The 20,000-nt window shown below is 41.5% G+C and overlaps 1 protein-coding gene across 1 annotated transcript in view; it reads left to right on the top strand.

Annotated features, from left to right (window-relative positions):
- Positions 1 to 2,452: 2,452 nt before the first annotated feature.
- The window catches only part of LOC123516936 (pollen-specific leucine-rich repeat extensin-like protein 3), a 107,524-nt gene continuing 89,976 nt past the window's right edge, over positions 2,453 to 20,000 (top strand). The window contains exons 1-2 of the mRNA XM_045276724.1: positions 2,453 to 2,598; positions 3,880 to 5,099. Coding sequence (XP_045132659.1) covers positions 5,091 to 5,099 — 9 coding nt within the window. The 5' untranslated portion in view covers positions 2,453 to 2,598; positions 3,880 to 5,090. The remainder of the gene's footprint in view (positions 2,599 to 3,879; positions 5,100 to 20,000) is intronic.

Below are 20,000 nucleotides of genomic sequence, written 5' to 3'. Positions count from 1 at the left end.
TGCTACTACTACTGCTGCTACTACTTTTACTAATACTGTTATTGTTATTACGATTACTACTACTACTACTACTACTACTACTTTTATTTATTCATTTATTTATTTTTTATGCTCTGGCCCATAGCACCTGTGGGTTCAAAGAGCATGTATAGGAAGCGCTGTTCAGCTTCCACCCATCAGCGGCGCAGGCATTTTATTTATGGTGATACTCATATTAGGGTCCATATCACCACCCAAGCACATGTTTGACATCTTTGGTGTAAGGCAATTACACCTCCACCTAGAATCTGGGTATCATGGTGGCATGCAGATAACTTTCAACCACTCGACAAATGACAAAGTTTCAAGACGGCACGTGGTGGGATTTGAGCCTACGCATGGACGTCTGCCCGATCTCACACTCTCCACCTTATCCACTACGTCACCACCTCCCTAAACTGCTATTGCTACTACTACTACTACTACTACTACTACTACTACTACTACTACTACTACTACTACTACTACTATTACTGCTTAATTCTATCATACACTTTTATTTCTTATTCCTTCCTTCTAATAAAACATTTTCTCATTTCGTTTTTGAAATATACCTCAAAATACTTCCTAAAAATGTGGAAAATAAGGTTTAAGTTTGTGTCTCGGTAGCTCTGAACAGAACTGCACACTGCAATTGATTTCAGACAGATCTGAGACATTTTGTGCGTTATTTAATATTTTTCATGGCTAATTTGGGCTATTCTTCACTCCCTAAGTCTAGACATACTCGAAAGTTTATTTTGATATTGATACACAGACAGGTAGAGGGGCGGGAAAAATATTCGTCTCGGCACTGTGTGTGTGTGTGTGTGTGTGTGTGTGTGTGTGTGTGTGTGTGTGTGTGTGTGTGTGTGTGTGTGCATGCGTTTGCAAGAATTTCATCAGCTGGTCAATTCGTTTGCCTGTTTTCTGTTTATTAGCTTACATACACCCACATACATTATATATATATATATATATATATATATATATATATATATATATATATATATATATATATATATATATATATATATATATATATATATATATATATATATATATATATATATATATATATTTCTGTCTTATAGACGATGTTAAAGGCATGAATAACTTTAGCACCCGAAAAAAGAACATATTGTGATAGGACATTCAAGGATGACCGAAATTCTCTTAGATCTTATTGATAGTCTTCCTCTGATAGGCAATAGTAAGGTGGAAAGAGATACATCAGAAAAACTACAGTATAATCTTATCTTCGTGTTCCTTTTTATTTCACTCTTTTAAGGAATTGGTGTTTTTGTTACTTCGCAATGTGCAGTTGTCTACACACTGACACACCGTAGTGAATGCAGAGAGGGTATCGCCACGGTATAACGGTGAGAAAACTGCCTCTTATCACTCTATACACTCCCCAAGTAAACAGTTTTAGTACCGGGACTTAGTGAGTGAATTAGCATATTGCATTCACGACATGCGCACATTTCCACAACTACTCTGGTAAATGGACTGACAGTTTGTGAAGAATACATGCGTCCTTAAGCCTGTGTATGCTTGCGTAGTCCTTCAGAGTTATTGTAATGAAAAAGGAAAATCTACGTATGAAAAACTTTACCATAAGTGAAGGAAACTCTAACTTTCTTTTCCTAGACAGACGAAAGGTACTATGTATGAATAGTCATTGCGTGCATTCTAAACATAAAAGTGTGAAGTGATGGGAAGAGCTCATGTGAGATTATCAATGAAAGAGAGAGAGAGAGAGAGAGAGAGAGAGAGAGAGAGAGAGAGAGAGAGAGAGAGAGAGAGAGAGAGAGAGAGATACTATAGCTCGGTGCACGTCAGGGCAGCATCGCCTCAGAGGGACCTAATAGGGGTGAGGAAAGAAACCCTCCAGGGTGTGGATGGTCTCGCCCAGGAAGGTGTATAGACACCTTGACCTTCCTGGGACTCATCCTCCTCCTACTCCTCCAACCACCACCACCACCACCACCACCACCACCGTCACCGGTACCGCGACCTCTTCTCCCATTTTTTCTATTTATTTATTATTTTTTTCTGGGTCTGGCGGCGCCAAACAAATGAATTGGAAGTTAAGAGAAGAAAGCTCTCCAATTAGCGGCATTATGATCCCTCTCAGACATCAAAGAGCATTAATCTGATATACTTATATAGATGTACAATGTATAAAATGACTCAGCATTCAAGATAATACACAAAACATTCATGTCAAGTTATTCATGTGGCTTTGCTTTGTTGATTTTCTTGTCTTCTACTTCTGTCTTAAAGTTTAAGTTCACGAAAACAATAACAGTATTAAAACGTCTGTAACAGCGGCAGGAGTTTCGGCTGAAGGTGAGATGGGGTGGCGAGGCACGGGGCAGGGAGATGGGAAGGTGGCGGGAGAGGCGGGGCAGGTGTGAGTAGCGGAGAAGTGTGGGGGAGGGAGGACCGGAGGAGTGGTAGCGGGAGCGAGGATGAAGTGGGTTAGTTGTGTGTGGAGACTCGAGTCGGTCATACGTGCTTCCCCACCCGCTCCCTCAGCTCCTCACGTGGCCCGGACCGCCTCTTCCTTCATCGGTGAGCAGCTTCTCTCTCTTAGTCTAGTGTCCTTCCACTTACCTGTCTCCCTTCTCTTGTGTCTAAACTACCAAGGTCATCTGGAAACTCCTCCTAGGGTGATTCCAAGGATACCTCGCCTGGAATCTGAGATACTGAAGAAGCGGTGCCGCGGTGCTAGTCCATGACCTGAGGTGAACGTGTGTGGCAGCGACGACGACTTGCGCGCGCTAGTGTAGAGTTATGTGAGCGTTCGTACATACATGTGTATCTGTGTATCCTCAGTGTGGCGAGGGGCATCACGACGCATCGCAGAGGTGCCGCTGCTGCACACCGTGGCTGACCCATAGAAAGTTGGCAGGAGAAATTAAGGACACGACCACTACATGGCGTCTTCCTTCTTCCTTCCTTCTACATACATTCAATCACGCCTCGCAAGTCCTTGATCCTCCTGCTCCTCCTCTTCCTCGTAGCCTCGTCGTTATCATTTTCTCCTGTCGTTTCCCTCGTCTCGTCCTCCTCATCCTCACTCCCGACCTTTCTTTTCCCTCTTCCACCAACCCTGGGGGAAAAGCGCTGACTCAGAAGGAAGCAAATGAAGAAAAGGGAGAGTGAGCTTGGCGCGGTGACTTCAGCAAAAAGGAATTGGCGTGTGGCTCTCCGTGTTTTCTGTTCCCTTCTTACTCCTCAACCACCATCGTATCAGTTCACAACATGCTCTATCATTGATCCCTTGAATAACGTAATCTCTTCTCTGTGTAAGCTAGTAGACTGTTTGACATGGAAGTACCGATTATAGGTGGAGAAGTGGTCAGGTATCCTATCAATGCTGGCGAGTTTGTGGTGACAGTCACGCGTGCTGCACATAACAGAGTGGTCAGATGGGGTGGTAGAGATGACGTCAAACACACACACACACACACACACACACACACACACACACACACACACACACAAGGCAGTCTGCTCATTGCGTCATTGTGTGCACGGCAGAACACTCATCCCAGACACACGACCCAAGCAAGCAGACACTCAGGCAGGCAAGCACGGAGGGAGAGAGGGAGGCAAGCACATAGTCATCCAGGCAGGCAAACAACCCCATCCTAGCCCAGCCAACCCAACCAACCCTCTTCTCCCACCAGGTTCAGAGTTCAGCCTCACTTTAAACCTGTTATCGTCGCCCACTCACGAAAGACACCGCAAAAAAATTATATATATTTATACATAATGGTTTGAAAGTGCGTGAAGGAACCTGAACGCCACTTGACCCTTCCTCTCTCTCACTCTTTTTCTCCCTTTCAGACGAGTGAGTGTCCGGAGCGGGGCGCCACGAAGGGAAGGACCGCAGGGAGGAAGATTCTGGCGAGGCTGAGTGAGGCTGAGCAAGTCGGACGCGTCACTGGCCCTCTCCTGACCCACCCCTGTGTACCGGTTCGGGTCAGCCACACGCGCGCACTAACATACACACACACACACACACACACACACACACACACACACACACACACACACGCACGCGGGAGAGAGCATCTAGTATGAGTGTAGCAAGTGTGCGTCTCAAAGTGGACAAGTGTACATCATTCCCGATTCCTTCTTGAACATTACCAGAGAGAGAGAGAGAGAGAGAGAGAGAGAGAGAGACCCGTGCACCCTTGAACCTGCGGGTAGTGAAAAGGTGTGAAGTGACCCAATGAACCACTTGTGACGCGTGCACCAGGTAATGCTTCACGGCGGGGGACTGGTGAAGCCACTTGCCTTATACGGGGAAAACAAGCCACCCGCAAATACCGCCGCGCTCAGTGTCGCCTTGAATTTAGAGATTTAGTTCACTGCGTAACTAATTAATGGACTCCCAGAAGATGCAGATTCTTCACACACACCTGCAAGTCACCCCGCTGGAGGAGTGATTCTGTATCTCGTTTTCTATACCGAGTGTCAATGGACTGCGATTTGAGTGTGAGTGTCTTCAGGCGATGCTCTGAGTAATATTTCGGATTTTGAGAAGAGATAGAGAGGCGGACTGCTGACCCATCGCTTCTTTCCATTTCTGTTATCCTTATCCAAGACGTCCTTTTCTGTGTCCTTTCTTGCCCTTCCCTACTCAGTGCCTTGTGTGGAGAGGTGGACATCTGATCTGATACAAGAGCTTCCTTGTGCCTTTTCCTGTTCTTTCCTGACCTCTCTGTTCCTTTCCTATCCAATGCTCTTTTCCTCCTGCCACTCCCGTCCAATCATCACGAGCACGCCACTGGGTCAGCTTGAGTCGATCTCCCGTGGCTGTCAGTAGTCTCTCGGCCCCGCCGCCCTCATTAACCACAACAATCGCGGGCCACGCAGGACTTAACGGAGGGGGAGGCGCCCTTCTCCATTCCATCAATACCACCTCTACCGTTCCTATCAGCCCCACTACTACCACCGCTGCCTTCGCCAACGCCACACCAGCCTCCGTGTTTCCCAGCAGCTTCGTCAACGCCTCCCTGCCTCTCAACGACTCTTCCCACCTCAATGACACAATGATGACAGTGAGTACCAGTCTTCCGTTCTCACTCCCTTTATCTGTACTGTTAGGTAGGTGGGGGATTAATGCTGTTGTTATAATTTTTTCTGTATTTAACCTTTTCTTTACTATGTTCGTCTTTTACTAACATTGCACTTTGCGGAAAATTGTATGGACACATAAAAAAAGAGATAAGGTAAATCATGTCTTCTCTGGGACATAGAATTACTTAAGAGACTGTGGTACGTGTCAAAAAAACTGTAGAATTTTCTTTTTATGGTAAGTTTTCCCTCATGCATCAGCAAAAACGGAGATAATAATGTATGGTTGTGAAATGGTCGTCTGCAGTGAACAGTACAGCAGCGATCGTCATGTGTTGCAGTAGTGAATACCAAACTGAACGCCGTATTTTAGCTTAGAACGCAGTGGGACGAACAGGCACGCGTCTCTATCCAACCATGCAGTGTCCCCGAATACAGTAGTCAGTGTCAATAGTCGAGTAGCTTTCTTAACTCACCAACTCAATCCCCCTGTGTTTAGTATTCCTCAAAGGGCGGTGGGGGAAACATGTACACGTCTCAGTTAAGCCATAAAGGGCCAATGCCAGTCAATAGTGGAGTAACCATTCTCACTCACTGCCACTGTCTGTAATGTTTTTGGATAGTCTTCAGTCCTGCGATGCTGTGGAAACCTAAGTCGTCAGAATTATTAAGAATGTCATCATGTCAAAGTATTTAGAAAACGTAAAACTCAGAGTGAGCGGAGCATGGTAATTCACTGCTAACCATAAGCTTTTTTATCTATTTACTCTTTAGCTTCTTCGGTACTGGAACGCATTTTTGCTATGAGTTTTGGGTATGATTAGAAGATTTTATTTACATTAGAAAGGGTTTGTAGAGGTCAGAAGACTAATAGCCAGAGTCTTCATTATTTTAGTCCCCACATAAGTTTCTGAAGCTGTATAAAATCACCAAATACTAAGCAGAATAAATATGAAAACGTCTCATGGTACTGAAGGGGTTAAGTAGGAGGGGCACCGGCCAAAGGTAATACAACTGGTGGTGCTCGCGTTAACCCCTTTAGCACTGGGACGCATTTTTACCATGTGTTTTAGGTATCATTAGAAGTTTTATTTACATTACGAAGGGTTTATGAAGGTCAGAAGATTGTTGGTCAGAGTCTTCACTAATTTGACCCTCACATGAGTTTCTGAAGCTGTATGAAATCACCAAATAGTAAGCAGGATCAGTATGGAAACGCGTCCTGTTACTGAAGGGGTTAAGAGGTACTGATGTTGCCTGAGACTACATGCTCTCGTGTCCCTAATACATTCAAAGGCTGTACCGATGTACTTTTAAGGCACCATTGCACACTGCTTCCGCTGGCCCATGAAGGTTAGGAACAGGTTGGTCATTGGTGAAAACTTTTGGGAGCTGACCGAGGCGTGGACCTTAACCAGATGATAAGAGTCCAGTGAAGAAAACATCAAAGAAAATATCATTGAGGTAGCAGAGAGAGAGAGAGAGAGAGAGAGAGAGAGAGAGAGAGAGAGAGAGAGAGAGAGAGAGAGTTACGCAAGGAATGGGATGATAACAACACACACACACACACACACACACGTGGATGTCAGCTGAAGGTCTAATCAAGAAAAAAAAAAAGTCTAAAGATCCTGTTTCCAGCTTAGTCCATTCAAACGTCACTCGAATCATTGTGTGCTTAATCTCAAGAACAAAAACACTGCTCTCTTGATCACGGGATGGCATGAAGTAAATAAAAGATTGCCATTAAATTCTTCCACACTCACCACCTACTGAGAGAAGTATCGAGGTGTTCTGAGGGATATAACAAGGATGTAGACCAGGGCTGGTATTCATAAATTCTTTGCTCTCTCACTACAACTTTTCAAAGGCCACGGAGATGGTTAGCTGGGTAATCAAGAGGCTTTCTTCTCGTAGTAATGTGGAAATGTTGTTAATCTGTTACTAGAACCTTAAAGATATCCTTAGAAAAACAATGTAACTTCAATTAGATAAACAACGTAGTGGTAGTGCGGCGTGTTTCAGAATATTGTCCCAGGTCCTTAGTGTCAACAATCAGGGTAGGACAAGAAGTGACGGGTTCAAGGTTAGATTAATTTGGAAAAAAAATAGGAAGATACTGGCTAGTAAACAGTGCAGTAGATAATTGGAGTATGCTTAGTAATCAAAACTGTCGCGACTGAGTTACAAAGGGAGTTTTCAGAGATTAGATAATTTTATAGGCATGAATAATAGGAAATTACAGGTATGTATGTTTTATTGAAAGAGTGTCATGTTGGCGGGAGAGGAAGTAGCGATGAAACGGCATTAACCCCTTCATTACTGGGACACTTTTTCACCTTGATATTTGTGTACAATTAGATCATTCTATTGTCATTGGGAAGAGTCTATGGGGTCAGGAAATTAATCGCCACAATCTTTCCTATTTTAATCGCCAACATGAGTTTTTGAAGCTATATAAAATCACCAAGTTGTGAGCAGAATGAATATAGAAACGCGTTATGACACTGAAAGGCTTAAGAGTAGACATTTATTCTATTTTTGCTCTTACGCGATCTCACTGATAGACGGAGAATAAGCAAAGAGAAAACCATTCCGTCATTAGTAGTCTGTTAGTGGCGCAATGACTCGCTTCATGGCCAGACACAATTAACTGACCGTTTAGATTGGCTGTCTGACTTGTTAATATGCACGGTCAGTAATACATGCGTTGTACTTTCGTTCTACCAGCAGTATTGGAAGGTCCCCAGTGCCATGTTAGTGGCTCAGGTAGCTGGTGGATGGCTGTACATAACCCACTGACCGTCTTGCTTGGCTGGCTGGTTAATATATACGATAAATAATGTACGCGTTGCACTTTCCTTCTGCCCTTGACCTTCCTGCGAGGCCTGCAATGCAACACCTCGGTGATGTGGATGCACTGACAATTACAAACCCAAACTGTAATAGTCAGTTTTCATTCCTTTTTAATTTGTTATCACCACTTTCAGTTTTCTTTTTGGAAGTGGTATGTTGATTGCTGGGACTTTTACCTCTGCATTTTCTTGTGTCTGTTGTTAGATCTATTGATTAAAAGAAAAAGAAATAGTCTACTACACTTTAAGATTCGTAAAATGATCAGTTTACCTTCTTATTTTTTATTTCTTCTCCCACACCTGTATGAAGTTCTTACGTTATTTGGATGCATCCCTCCTCCAGACATATAGATCTTGACATTACATTACAAACAAAAACGTTTTCTTGTTCGTTCTTAGCTTTTTTCTTTCATTAAACACTTTTATTTTTTCCTACGTCTGTTTTGAGCCTCTCCACGAGGCCTTGTCTTGCACATTATCCTCGAGGACTTTGCTGTTTTTCCTTCAAGTCCTTCTTTACGTAGTCCATCAAACTCTGCTCTGGTCTTCGTCGGTTTTGCATGTACCTCCATCTTTATAATTTCTCTACCCTCTTCTTGTTTGTTCCTCCTCTACGTTTCCTGCCCATTATACTTAACTCCATCACTCGTCTACTCACACACCTGTTCGTTTCAGCTCACATGACCATACTGCTACAATTTTCTTTCGTACTCAGTCTGTCCTTATGCTCGTCTTTGGTAAGCCGCTCCGGGCCATGCATCACCTTTGTCACTACTGCTACCTTTGAGACGCGCGTGGATGCATCAGTGTGTGCGGCGGTGCGTTCAGCTGTGTTGTTGTGAGGCCGGTCTGTAGCGTGGTGATGTGTTTTGGAGCAAGGAATGATACGAAGGGTGTGTGTGTGTGTGTGTGTGTGTGTGTGTGTGTGTGTGTGTGTGTGTGTGTGTGTGTGTGTAAACAGAGTAAATAAAGTTAGGAATGTTTTATTCAAAGGAAATAGTATAGAAATGCTGGAAAAAAACAATAATCAGCATAGTAAAAATAAAGATGAGCAGTGAGAGTGGATAAAAGAGAGAGAGAGAGAGAGAGAGAGAGAGAGAGAGAGAGAGAGAGAGAGAGAGAGAGAGAGAGAGATACTGATACATACTGATACATTTATTGGGCCTTTATGGGTACATTAAAATCAGTATGATACAAAATGTGAAGAATTCCCTCGGTCTGTTGAGCTTAAGCTCTTTTACAGACCTATTTGAAATTTATGTTAGGCCGACGCGGTTAGTTGTGGAGGCCTAATTACTATACATATATTTACAAACAAGTAAATTAAAGATTTCCTAACTAAATTCTACTTCTACAACCAAATATACATCTACATAACACATATTTAATAAATGCAGTAATAAATACAGTAGTGGATGATAATAATAGAATAATAGTAATAGAAACAATAGATAATGATAAATGATAAATAATAGTAAAGAAAAATAAATATAATAACATAGCAATGATATTAAAATAATAATAATATAATAATATAATAATTATAATAATAATAGTAAACGTACAATAATAAAACAATTTACATTAAAACATTATTAATAATGATACATTAATAAATAAAATAATAATGAAAATTATACAAATAATAACAATCACATTACAATAATAATAAAAATATAATACTATAATGATAATAGTACTATAATAATAATAATAATAATAATAATAATAATAATAATAATAATAATAATAATAATAATAATTATAATAATAATAATAAATAATAAATGATAATAGTAAATGTACTATAATAATAAAACAATTTACAATAAAACAATAATAAACAATACAGTAATAAATAATAAAATACTAATAATAATGAGAAATTATATAAAATTAACAATCACATATTACAATAATAATAATAACAATATAATACTATGATAATAATGATACTATAATAATGATAATAAACTAATAATAATAATAATAATAATAATAATAATAATAATAATAATAATAATAACAATTATAATAATGATAATGATAATGATAATGAGAGAGAGAGAGAGAGAGAGAGAGAGAGAGAGAGAGAGAGAGAGAGAGAGAGAGCACGTGTTTTAGGAATTGTTTCTCTCCCACAAGGCTGCGACGATCACAATTTTACGAGGGACTGAATTAAATTATTCTGTTATTTATGACAACTATCTCTGGCCTCGCATATTTCCGAGAATAAACTCACATGCCGGGATATCATGAAGAAAACTAATATCTTTTTGTAGATTGAATGATTTTTGTTTTTTGTACGTAAAGACAACAGATAAGAGTTACGAAAAAGAAAATAGAAAACGGTAGAGAGATGAAAATTAAAGAAAAAAGGTTCGTCACTGTTGTAAAAAGAATAAATTAGATCAACAATAGAGGTGTTCAATCAGTTTTGACAATTTAGTTCTGGAGAGTGTCTTCTTTTGGAATAGTTGACGTCATGGGAAGATAAAGGAAAACAGTGATTATGATGGGATGCGATTACGAATATTGCTGTTTTGTATGGAAAGGTCAACGGCTGATTTTCCTTGTATTTTTGTACGACTTATTAAAAGAGAGGAAGAAAAAAAGCGAAAGATGTGTTGTTCTACACTTTCACGTGCTCGTGTGTTTTACTTTCAACTGTAGCGTGATTTGTGCTTGTAAACCCTGAAATTTGCCACACCTCATCCTTCTCGTCAGTAATACTCTGCAGCCCACGAGGAGATGAGTGCCGACTGGTCACGCCATTGAGGTAAGAGTTTGGGAAGTTTTTAACCTATTTCCCGAAGAATCTTGAAAACTGAAGCTTCTATAGACTCAGAAGCTCATGAGGGAAACATCCTGCCCAACTAGAATGGAATTACTCACTCGTCGTGCAGTTGTTGTACAGTTGCCTGTGGCTTGAATCGAAGAGTACTGGGTCGGCGTAGGTCCTTTTCAAGGTGCTGCTTTAAACCGTGGCGTCTGTGATGGCAAGGCCTGACGCTGACTACTGCTCTCCATAAAGTAAGAACACTCAGGGTTAATTAGGCGATTTGCGTGAATGTTAACCCCTTCAGTACTGGACACATTTTTACCATGAGAATTGTGTACGATTAGACTATTTTTTTTACATTACGAAGGTCTATGGAGATCAGAAGATTAATGGCCACAGTCTTCACTATTTTAATCCCCCACATGGGTTTCTGAAGCTGTATAAAATCACCAAATAGTAAGCAGAGTGAATATAAAAATGCGTCATGGTACTGGAGGGGTTAATACTAGAAAAGAGAAACATATTGGTGATATAAATCAATAGAGAGGAAGAAAGATGAATAGGTAAATAGCTAGACAGACAGATAAACATAGATAGAGATGGCTAAATAAAAAATGAGAGAGAGAGAGAGAGAGAGAGAGAGAGAGAGAGAGAGAGAGAGAGAGAGAGAGAGAGAGAGAGCTGCCACTCGCTCATCTGAAGCTACGCTGTATATGTTTGTGTTTTATTGTCATCCTGAACCATCATTACGTTGTTATCCCGTTCCACACTGGTAAAGACATCAAGGGAACTTCAGTTTGCTCATTACTTCGTGCACTTCACTCGAGGCCACTCCAGGAAACGCTCGGGTTCTCATTGATACAACCTGCTTTGCTCTATCCTTCAAGTAAAGCACAAAGAGAGAAAATTACCAAGATTCAGATTGATTTCCTATACACGGTTAAGAGAGAAATAAGGGTCAGAGTAAAAAAGATATTTGTCCTTTTTTTTTTGAGCATTGAAATTGGAAAGCTCGTCATAATTATACCTCGTCCTTTCTTGAATCCGTGGTGGTGCTGATTAGAGATGCTGTGAGTTTTCTTGATGATGCAAAGTATTTAAGTTATCACGGTGACTGGAGGGTAAATCATCTTCAATTGGCAGCCTACTCGTCAATTTTATGTCTGAACTCTCGCAGTTGGCACATCTAATGAATAACAACGTGCGAACATTAGAGTGGTTAGATCAGTGAGGTCAGTGGAGGAGAATAATGCATAGTTTAATTGAGCAAGGCGATCGAACGAAAGTGACAGCTTTAGATTCAGAGGAAAATGTAGCGAGGTAATCTGGTCTGAATTGTTTGGGAAAGATTAAGAAAAAAAGAGACATCAAAAGTTAAAAGAACTGTATAAAGAACTGTATAAAGAACTGAATTATATTTCATCATCATTATAAGTACATAAAATATAAGGCAAGGTGCGCAAGTTTCAGTATAAGAACGTTAATATTATTTTTCGTGTTCAAGAATGGGTGTGGAGGTGCAGGTATTGAGAAAACAAGGTGGACTGTTCGCTGGCGTGACAAGGACGTTGGTAGAGGGAGTCGAGGAGGATATGATGCTGAAGAAAGTCGTGTCAGTCTGGCAGTCACTAATCTTTATTTGTGGTGACGCCATTGCCAGCTGTCATGCACCACTCCCTCTCTCCTCTTACTAATATCTCACTGCACCTGCTCACACATCATGCTATTCTCTCAAGTCTGCTTCTTTTTGCAAGGCATTTCCTGAAGTTTCTCTTTTAAAAGGATCCGATAACTTCCCTCATCCTCCCTCATCTGTTGTCCAGAGATGGTAGGTAATAACACTGGCCAAACTGTGCATCTTGTTCCTCCCTCGTATTTAGTCTTGCCTCAAGGTTAAAAGTTCTTTGAAGGCTTTATTTTTTTTCATCCCGTCCTTTCCGATCTTCACATTGGAAAGGCACATTGGCTTGCACTAAGATTTCGTGTATTTTCTTTTATTTTTCATGTTTATTGATAGTTACTCCCATTCCTTCCGCCTCTTTAGTTATAATCCAGTGTGTTTGTGGCTCATCTGGCTCTTGAAAAATGCCAGCATTAGCTTAAAGATTGTCTCAATCTCTACAATACGCATTTTTACCTTAATTTTTGGATATAATTAGAAGCATTCGGAAGGGTCTATGGAGGTAAAAAGATTAATAGCCAGAGTCTTTACTATTCTAATCCAAACGTATGTTTCTGGAGCTGTATAAAATCACCAAATGAATATGAAAACGCGTCCTGTTACTGAAGAGATTAAGCTTCACTTTTGTTCAGTCATCAACCAGCTTATGAAGTTTGGCGCCCTCTTTTATAAGCCTCGTTCTCCTTTCATCAGTCAGCTTCAGGTAATGTAAAGTTTGGTGCCCTGTAGCACGTCTTGGCCTCACCTATGTAGATCCGTTAGCTACAGAGAGGCCTCCTTGGGTCCTTCTTTGGCAAGCGCCCTTCTTGTCGAGGGAGGCTCCTCACTTACAACAATGTTTTCAAAGGGCGGAGTCTGGTGTTACTCGTTTCATCAACTTTCTAACTCTTACCGGCTCTCTCTATTCTCGTCAACGCTGCCACTTTGCGGAACTGTATTGCGTGTCCCCATTACGCAGGACTCTGCCCTCTGGTGGCCGCTTGTGTGACTCTTTCGTCCTCCTGAGTGTGGGATCGCAGAACTACCTCGTCACTTACTGGCCCTTTTCTTTTTTGTTCGTTTCAAAATTTTTATTACCCATTAATTTCAGAGCAACAGAGTCCTGGAATGATGAAGAACTGAGGAAGAGGGGCATTCAGAGGAGGGAGAAGAAGAGAAGGGGGGAGCAGGATGAGGGAAAATATACCTCTACATATCTTTTGAACGAAAATGATGCTTCATTCGTGGTAGGTAATGCTGAAATTATCTTAGTCACATAAAGACAAAGAAAATTAAAAACAATTCATGAAAAAGAATTCAATAACTCAATAACTTTTGACCTAAAACAATCCACAATGTATAGTACCATTGGTTTGCTATCACGGCTTGTTACTGAAAGAAATGTATGTGTGTGTGTGTGTGTGTGTGTGTGTGTGAGAGAGAGAGAGAGAGAGAGAGAGAGAGAGAGAGAGAGAGAGAGAGAGAGAGAGAGATGTGTGTGATCCTGAATAGATAATCTTGGGGAAAATGCAGCAATAGAAAATGAGCCTCAAAGTTTAGCTCCCATGAAAAGAATCCTCCTGAATGTAACGAAACTAAATGGATGGCGTCATTTGAAGCTTCACAATGTACTCTAAAGTTCTACACACGGAAGAGGTTGACTGACGCTCTGACCTTAACGTCCTCAGAGTCTCCATGCCAATATACAAGCCCTCTAACCTTTACATGCGAAGAATCTCCCGCCTGGAATCAAAACCCGCGGACAACTTGAATATAATCTGATTAAAACCACACTGAATCACTTTTTCTTGTATGCTTGGCTGGTTTTTACAGATAAGCTCCTCCGTGACTGGCCGATCTCTGTGATAATGTCCATCTGCTTTCCCTCCGCCTTGAATCACGTGACTGGTTTCCGCTATCCCGCCTATCCCTGCCTTCACTCACTTTTGGACGGCGAGGCGGTGACTGTATCCGCCTCGAGACGCTGGTAAAGTTCGGAGAGGGGTATTTGATTTGCCAAGACCTTGATCTGAGTGGTTTATGTGATTCTATTTTTTAATGGAATATGTCAGTGGAAGATAATTCATAGGAGTACTGGAAGTTGTGTTTGTGTGATGAGTTTCTGCGATGAGGTTTTTATAAAGGAAGGAGTCAAAGTGGGAAGAAATATAGATGTCTTAGAGGTCGAGCTTTTGTGATGAGTTTTTGCCATGAGGTTTTCGAAAGGAACGAGTCAACAGGAGATTAATCATAAGAATATTGGAGGTTGAACTTCTGTGTTGTACTTTTCTACCTGAATTAGTCTGTATTGGATGAGGTGTTGAAAGCTGAATTTAACTAGGCCTCCTTCAAAGCAGCAAAACTATCCAAAGTGATTTGACGTTTTTCTTCTCCTTTTTTAACGTTGATGCATTAAAATGATATGAGGTTTTCTTTTACCAAATGATAGAATAAGTGACGGAACTTATTTTGGTAAAGTAACAACATGTGGAGGGTTTGATAAATTAATAACGTTTGCAGTTTTCGTGAAAGTATAAGTTGGTGGTGCTAAAACGCTACAATACACCGGATAGCGTTACAATATAGAACATGAAGGAAACTGCAAGAAACCATCAGGCTTACACGTGTCAGTCCTAGTTACTGTGAAAGAGCGATGTCTTCTGCTGAACAAAGAAAAACCTGACGTAAAGCAGAACTGAAGTAGCCTTTTTTCTTTGTAGTCCACTAGACGAACAGTGCACTCTAGAACCAACTGGTCTTGATATGGAAGAAATGCACAAAGAATACATAATAAACAGACACTTTATTTTTGGCTGCACTAATAATTTTTTCTGTTTTGTATTGCCATAATAAACACACACACACACACAACGTTTTGTATCCATTGCTTAAAGTGAACCAAAACATTATGTAAATGCCGTCACTGGTGGGTGAGTAGTGTTTGTCCGTACGTGCAGGGATACCCGTGCTGGTGAGAAGTGAAGCCATGCACAGCCACACCCTCCGCTGGTGTGGTCGTGGCGGGCCTTGTGTACTTAGACTTCATCGCGCCCGCCTGTCCTTGATGAGATGAATATGTCAATTACTGTGCGTACATTAATTCACTTGATAATAGCTGTCTTTAGGCTAGTTTCTTATTCACAGTAGTTTCTTTTATTTACTTATTTATTTATTCTTTTATTTGCATTTGATCGTTTACTATCCTGATTACACAGCTGAGTTTACCCACCCATTCCTGTGATCAAATGTTTCAAAGCAGTACATCTCTCACCTGGTGATAATAACCTTAAGGCTAATTTTAAATGTCAATTGATTTAGTTTTGATTTTTTTGGATCTGGAGATGATTGCTATCTACCATGATGAGGCTGATAAGTTCACTCACCTGTTCTTTTTATATTTCATAGTAGTATATTCTGTTTATGAAATTAAGCGATTCATTCGTTTATCTATTCGGAACAAAAATACTTGCTGTGTGGCGGTACAACACAACCAGTGCAGGCTAAGACAACCCTCAGCATCTGCTGGCCTCTCACCTGCCCGTCACGATGCCTCAGCACTTTGTTTTGTTACCATCACGCTCTATTTGGGTTACTTCACAGCGAGCGTTTCCAAGAATACCTGGACCCTTCACTCGGCATGCAGGGTCCTGGGACATGGTGAAGGGGCTAGACAAAGGCCTTGGTCGGGAAGGAGTCGAGGGGGGCAGGGTCACACATGGCTGAAAATTAAAGACTCTCGTGATCAGCGTAGCCAACAAAGCACTGCACCCCTTGTGGACACAGGCGAGGCGGCGGCCGGCGACCCAGTTAGCATTATGGTAACCAAGCACACTCCATTACAGCGATGACTCAGCTGCACCTCTACCCACACACGGTGAATGTTTGTAAAACAACTTTCATGCTGCTAATTACAACGTAGTGTCCATCAGAAGCCTTGCGTCACCACCACCAGTGTGAGGGAAAAGAGATCTTTGTGCCATATACGTGCACTAAAAGTGAACACAGCCCATTCCAATGAGAGACTGGGTGGGCAAGGCCGGAGGCAGGGCGTCCAGGCACTCGTGCAAGGAGTGAGGCGAGAGAGGGAGGGAGGATAGGGAGGAGGCAAGCATGGTGAGAAGGAGGTTAGGTTAGGGAGGAAAGGATGGAAGGCTGGGTGAGCCACTTCGTACCCAGCTGGTTTGGTTCAAGAGGAAGGGAGTGGGAGGCAAGGAGGGGAAGGGAAAGTGAATGAGAAAGGAGGAGGAGGAGGAGGAAGAGGAGGCTCAGGCAAGGCAGCAGCAACAGAACGGGTGGAGGCAGTGAAAGAGAGAGGTTGCAAGCAGCCAGAATATACGAAAGGAAATAAATAGACGACGTTAGAGTGAAAGTAGTGGTAATAAGTGGTGTGAACTGGAAGACCAGTCAGAGAGATGGGGGAATGAGTGAGACTGGGAGAGACAAGATAACTGCAATTGCAAGGTTTAAGGTTACACACACACACACACACACACACACACACACACACACACACACACACACACCGGGGAAATGATTTGCAAGCTGACGATAATGTGATGAAAATATGAGGAGAGGACAACAAAAGTGACACGGAAAATAAGCAGACAATAGGAAAAACAAGGAAAAAGAGATGTGGGGGGAAAATAAAAACCGGAAAATAATGAGACGAAACAGGTTAAGAAGAAAATAGTGGAAAAGCAAAACCGAAAACTTACAAGGAACAATATGGATGTGAACTGGCAATGAAAGAACAAAAGAAAAGAAAAAAGAGTAGGAAAGAAGCGCACATGGTAAGAAAGTTGCAATAAAGATTAAATGAATATAACAAGAATAGGTGTCAGCAGTGTAAAATATGAACGTTAATTTGTTATCGTCAATATACAAACATGAAAAAAAAGGAAATTCAAATATGAAGAATAAATATGAGAGAGAGAGAGAGAGAGAGAGAGAGAGAGAGAGAGAGAGAGAGAGAGAGAGAGAGAGAGAGAGAGAGAGAGAGAGTTTATATGTACAGTTGTTTCTGTGTGTGTGTATGCACGTATAAATGAGTCAAGTATGCACGATATATGTGTAAAAATCTGCTTGAAGTACATACACCCTTGCAAACACAGTCCTGGTGTTGGAGGTGCAAGTGTAGCAAGCAGGCAAGTAAACACACCCCCTGTCAGTGAGTTCCGTGGTTGGTGTTTGTGCATGTCTGTTTGAAATACCTTTAGAAACACATTACCGATAGTGGAGCAGTAGGTAAGCAAGTAAAGTAAGTGAAGCAAGCTAGCAAGCAGGCATATAAGCACAGCCCTGTCAGTCAGTTTGGTGGTCGGTAACGGCACTGTCTCGCCGTGGTAGCCTTGACCCACTTGCCTATACCTGGCTGTCCCTCCCCTCCTCCTCCTCCTCCTCCTCCTCCTCCTTTCCCCATTGGCTGCATGCTGCTCTTCATACACAGCCGTCGTACCCTCCGCACCTCAATAATAACTTGAGGGCATGAGGCAAGAAGGCAATAAGGGAAGATCTATGAACCACCGGAGCTATGTGCATGTACAGATCATCTATTTTTTCTTCATCTTTTTTATTATATTATTTTCTTCATTTTATTCGAAGAGATGTTTTATTCATCTACTAATCAATTTTCAGCATATAAAATAATTCAGTTTTCTTTGTAGTTCTCCCTTCTTGCCACACTTGCATAAAAAAAAAAAAACCAGTGCATGTGTCTTCCACGCTCTCTTGACATATTTGCGAAAGAAAAGTGTGTGTGCTTCTGTTCTCCCACATCAATTTTTCGGTTTGCTTGTATAGAAGTGCGCGTCCTCTCCTAAAGGCGGGTTCACACTTCCCAATTTGTGACTGAAATATTACATAAGTAGAGTTTCCAACTCATCACTTCTAGTAGGATAGTGTTACACGTAGCGACTGGAAAGTATCGACTAGTTGGAGCCTTGGCGGGAAGTGAATGCAAACAAACAGCTACCTGCCAATATGTCTTCCTCCAGTGATGATGCTGAAGCTGTGGTTGTTCTTTTGGCGTACCGGAAGAATCGACAGAAAAGAAAATGCCTGTGGATACGTCCCTAGCTAAGTAAAAGGAAAGAACGGAGTATGTACTATACACTAATCTTAAGGAGACTATGCACAATTGCGATCAAATTGAAACCTGACAAGTCTTCAATCCTCACCTCCAACAACACCCAGCATTGAGGAAACAGCTCTTGTAGAATGGCAGCTATTTCGTCGACGACGATTTGTGCAAGATTTTTTTTACTGTGTAATTAATTTCTGTGGTTCCAAATGTGTTCTTTTTCCCTCATCAACTCTAATATCTTTTTCTCTATTCCTGGGGACCACATTTTCAAAGTTTACTCTGTGACGTCACGACGTAGATAAAGTCGCAAATCGACTGCTTTCTCCAGTCGCCATGTACCGATTTTGAGTCGGAAACTCTACAAAATTTCAGTCACAAATTGGCACGTCTGAAACCGGCTTGATAATAATAATAAAGAAGGCAAGCTACCAGAGTATACGTGTGTGTGTGTGTGTGTGTGTGTGTGTGTGTGTGTGTGTGTGTGTGTGTGTGTGTGTGTGTGTATGTTTTACCTCCCACGGTTACAAACAAGTAATGAAACTAAAGAACTATTATATACGTTTCTAAATTAAACTTCTCTTATTAGGACGTAAAAACGAATATATATAGTGTATTATTTTTTTAAGTTACCTAGTGTAATTAATAAGGTTAAGGAGCTGTTATATAGGTAGAACAATTGATATCTTATCTTTAACGTAAGTTGGTCTCACCCATGGCTCTTCACCCTTTCGACTCTTAAAAAAAAGACAAAAAAAAAAAAACGCAAAAAAAAAAAAAAAAAAAGAAAAACGCTGAGCTGTAAGTCATAATGGTCATACTTCATAATGGTCTACTGGTGAGATGAACAGTCCATTAACAGTCTAGAAGTCTGCTTTTTCATTTGCACTTACTTTTGAAGATGAGAGAGAGAGAGAGAGAGAGAGAGAGAGAGAGAGAGAGAGACGAGTGCATTCCCAGGCAGAGCAAGTCAAGTGTGTAGTCTGGTAAGCAGCAGCAGCAGCAGCGACCTGGCCTTCACGACGGGTCTGAGGCAGGAGGGGCGAAGTTCAGGGTGACCTTCTTGATCTACTCTGGGACGAGATGGTGGTGGTGGTGGTGGTGGTTGGCTCTTCCTGCTCGTCTCCCGCCCGCCTGCCACTCAGATAAAGTCAGGGCTGTTGCATCTTATCGCCTGCAGACATGTGATTCTCTCTTTGACTCTGTCTGTCTGTCTGTCTGTCTGTCTGTCTGGCTGGCTGGATGGGTGGTTAGGTGTGTGGGTGGATGGCTTGGTTCGTTGGTCGATTTGTGTTCGTTGGTATACTGGCTGTTTATTTGGTTATGTGGCTATTTGGCTGTCTGACTGGTTGGATGGGTGGATCTCTCTCTCTCTCTCTCTCTCTCTCTCTCTCTCTCTCTCTCTGAATGAGAAATATATCAGCAATGATGTGTATCTGTCGTGAATTATGGGACAGCATCATTCAAGCTGCACTATTACTGCTGTTACTAATCCTGTCACTAAACAGATGT

This window comes from Portunus trituberculatus, chromosome 41 (assembly GCF_017591435.1).
Source record: "Portunus trituberculatus isolate SZX2019 chromosome 41, ASM1759143v1, whole genome shotgun sequence".
In the NCBI taxonomy this organism is placed as follows: domain Eukaryota; kingdom Metazoa; phylum Arthropoda; class Malacostraca; order Decapoda; family Portunidae; genus Portunus; species Portunus trituberculatus.
Note: the sequence above shows the minus strand (reverse complement) of the source record. Positions and strands in the feature narration are given on the sequence as shown.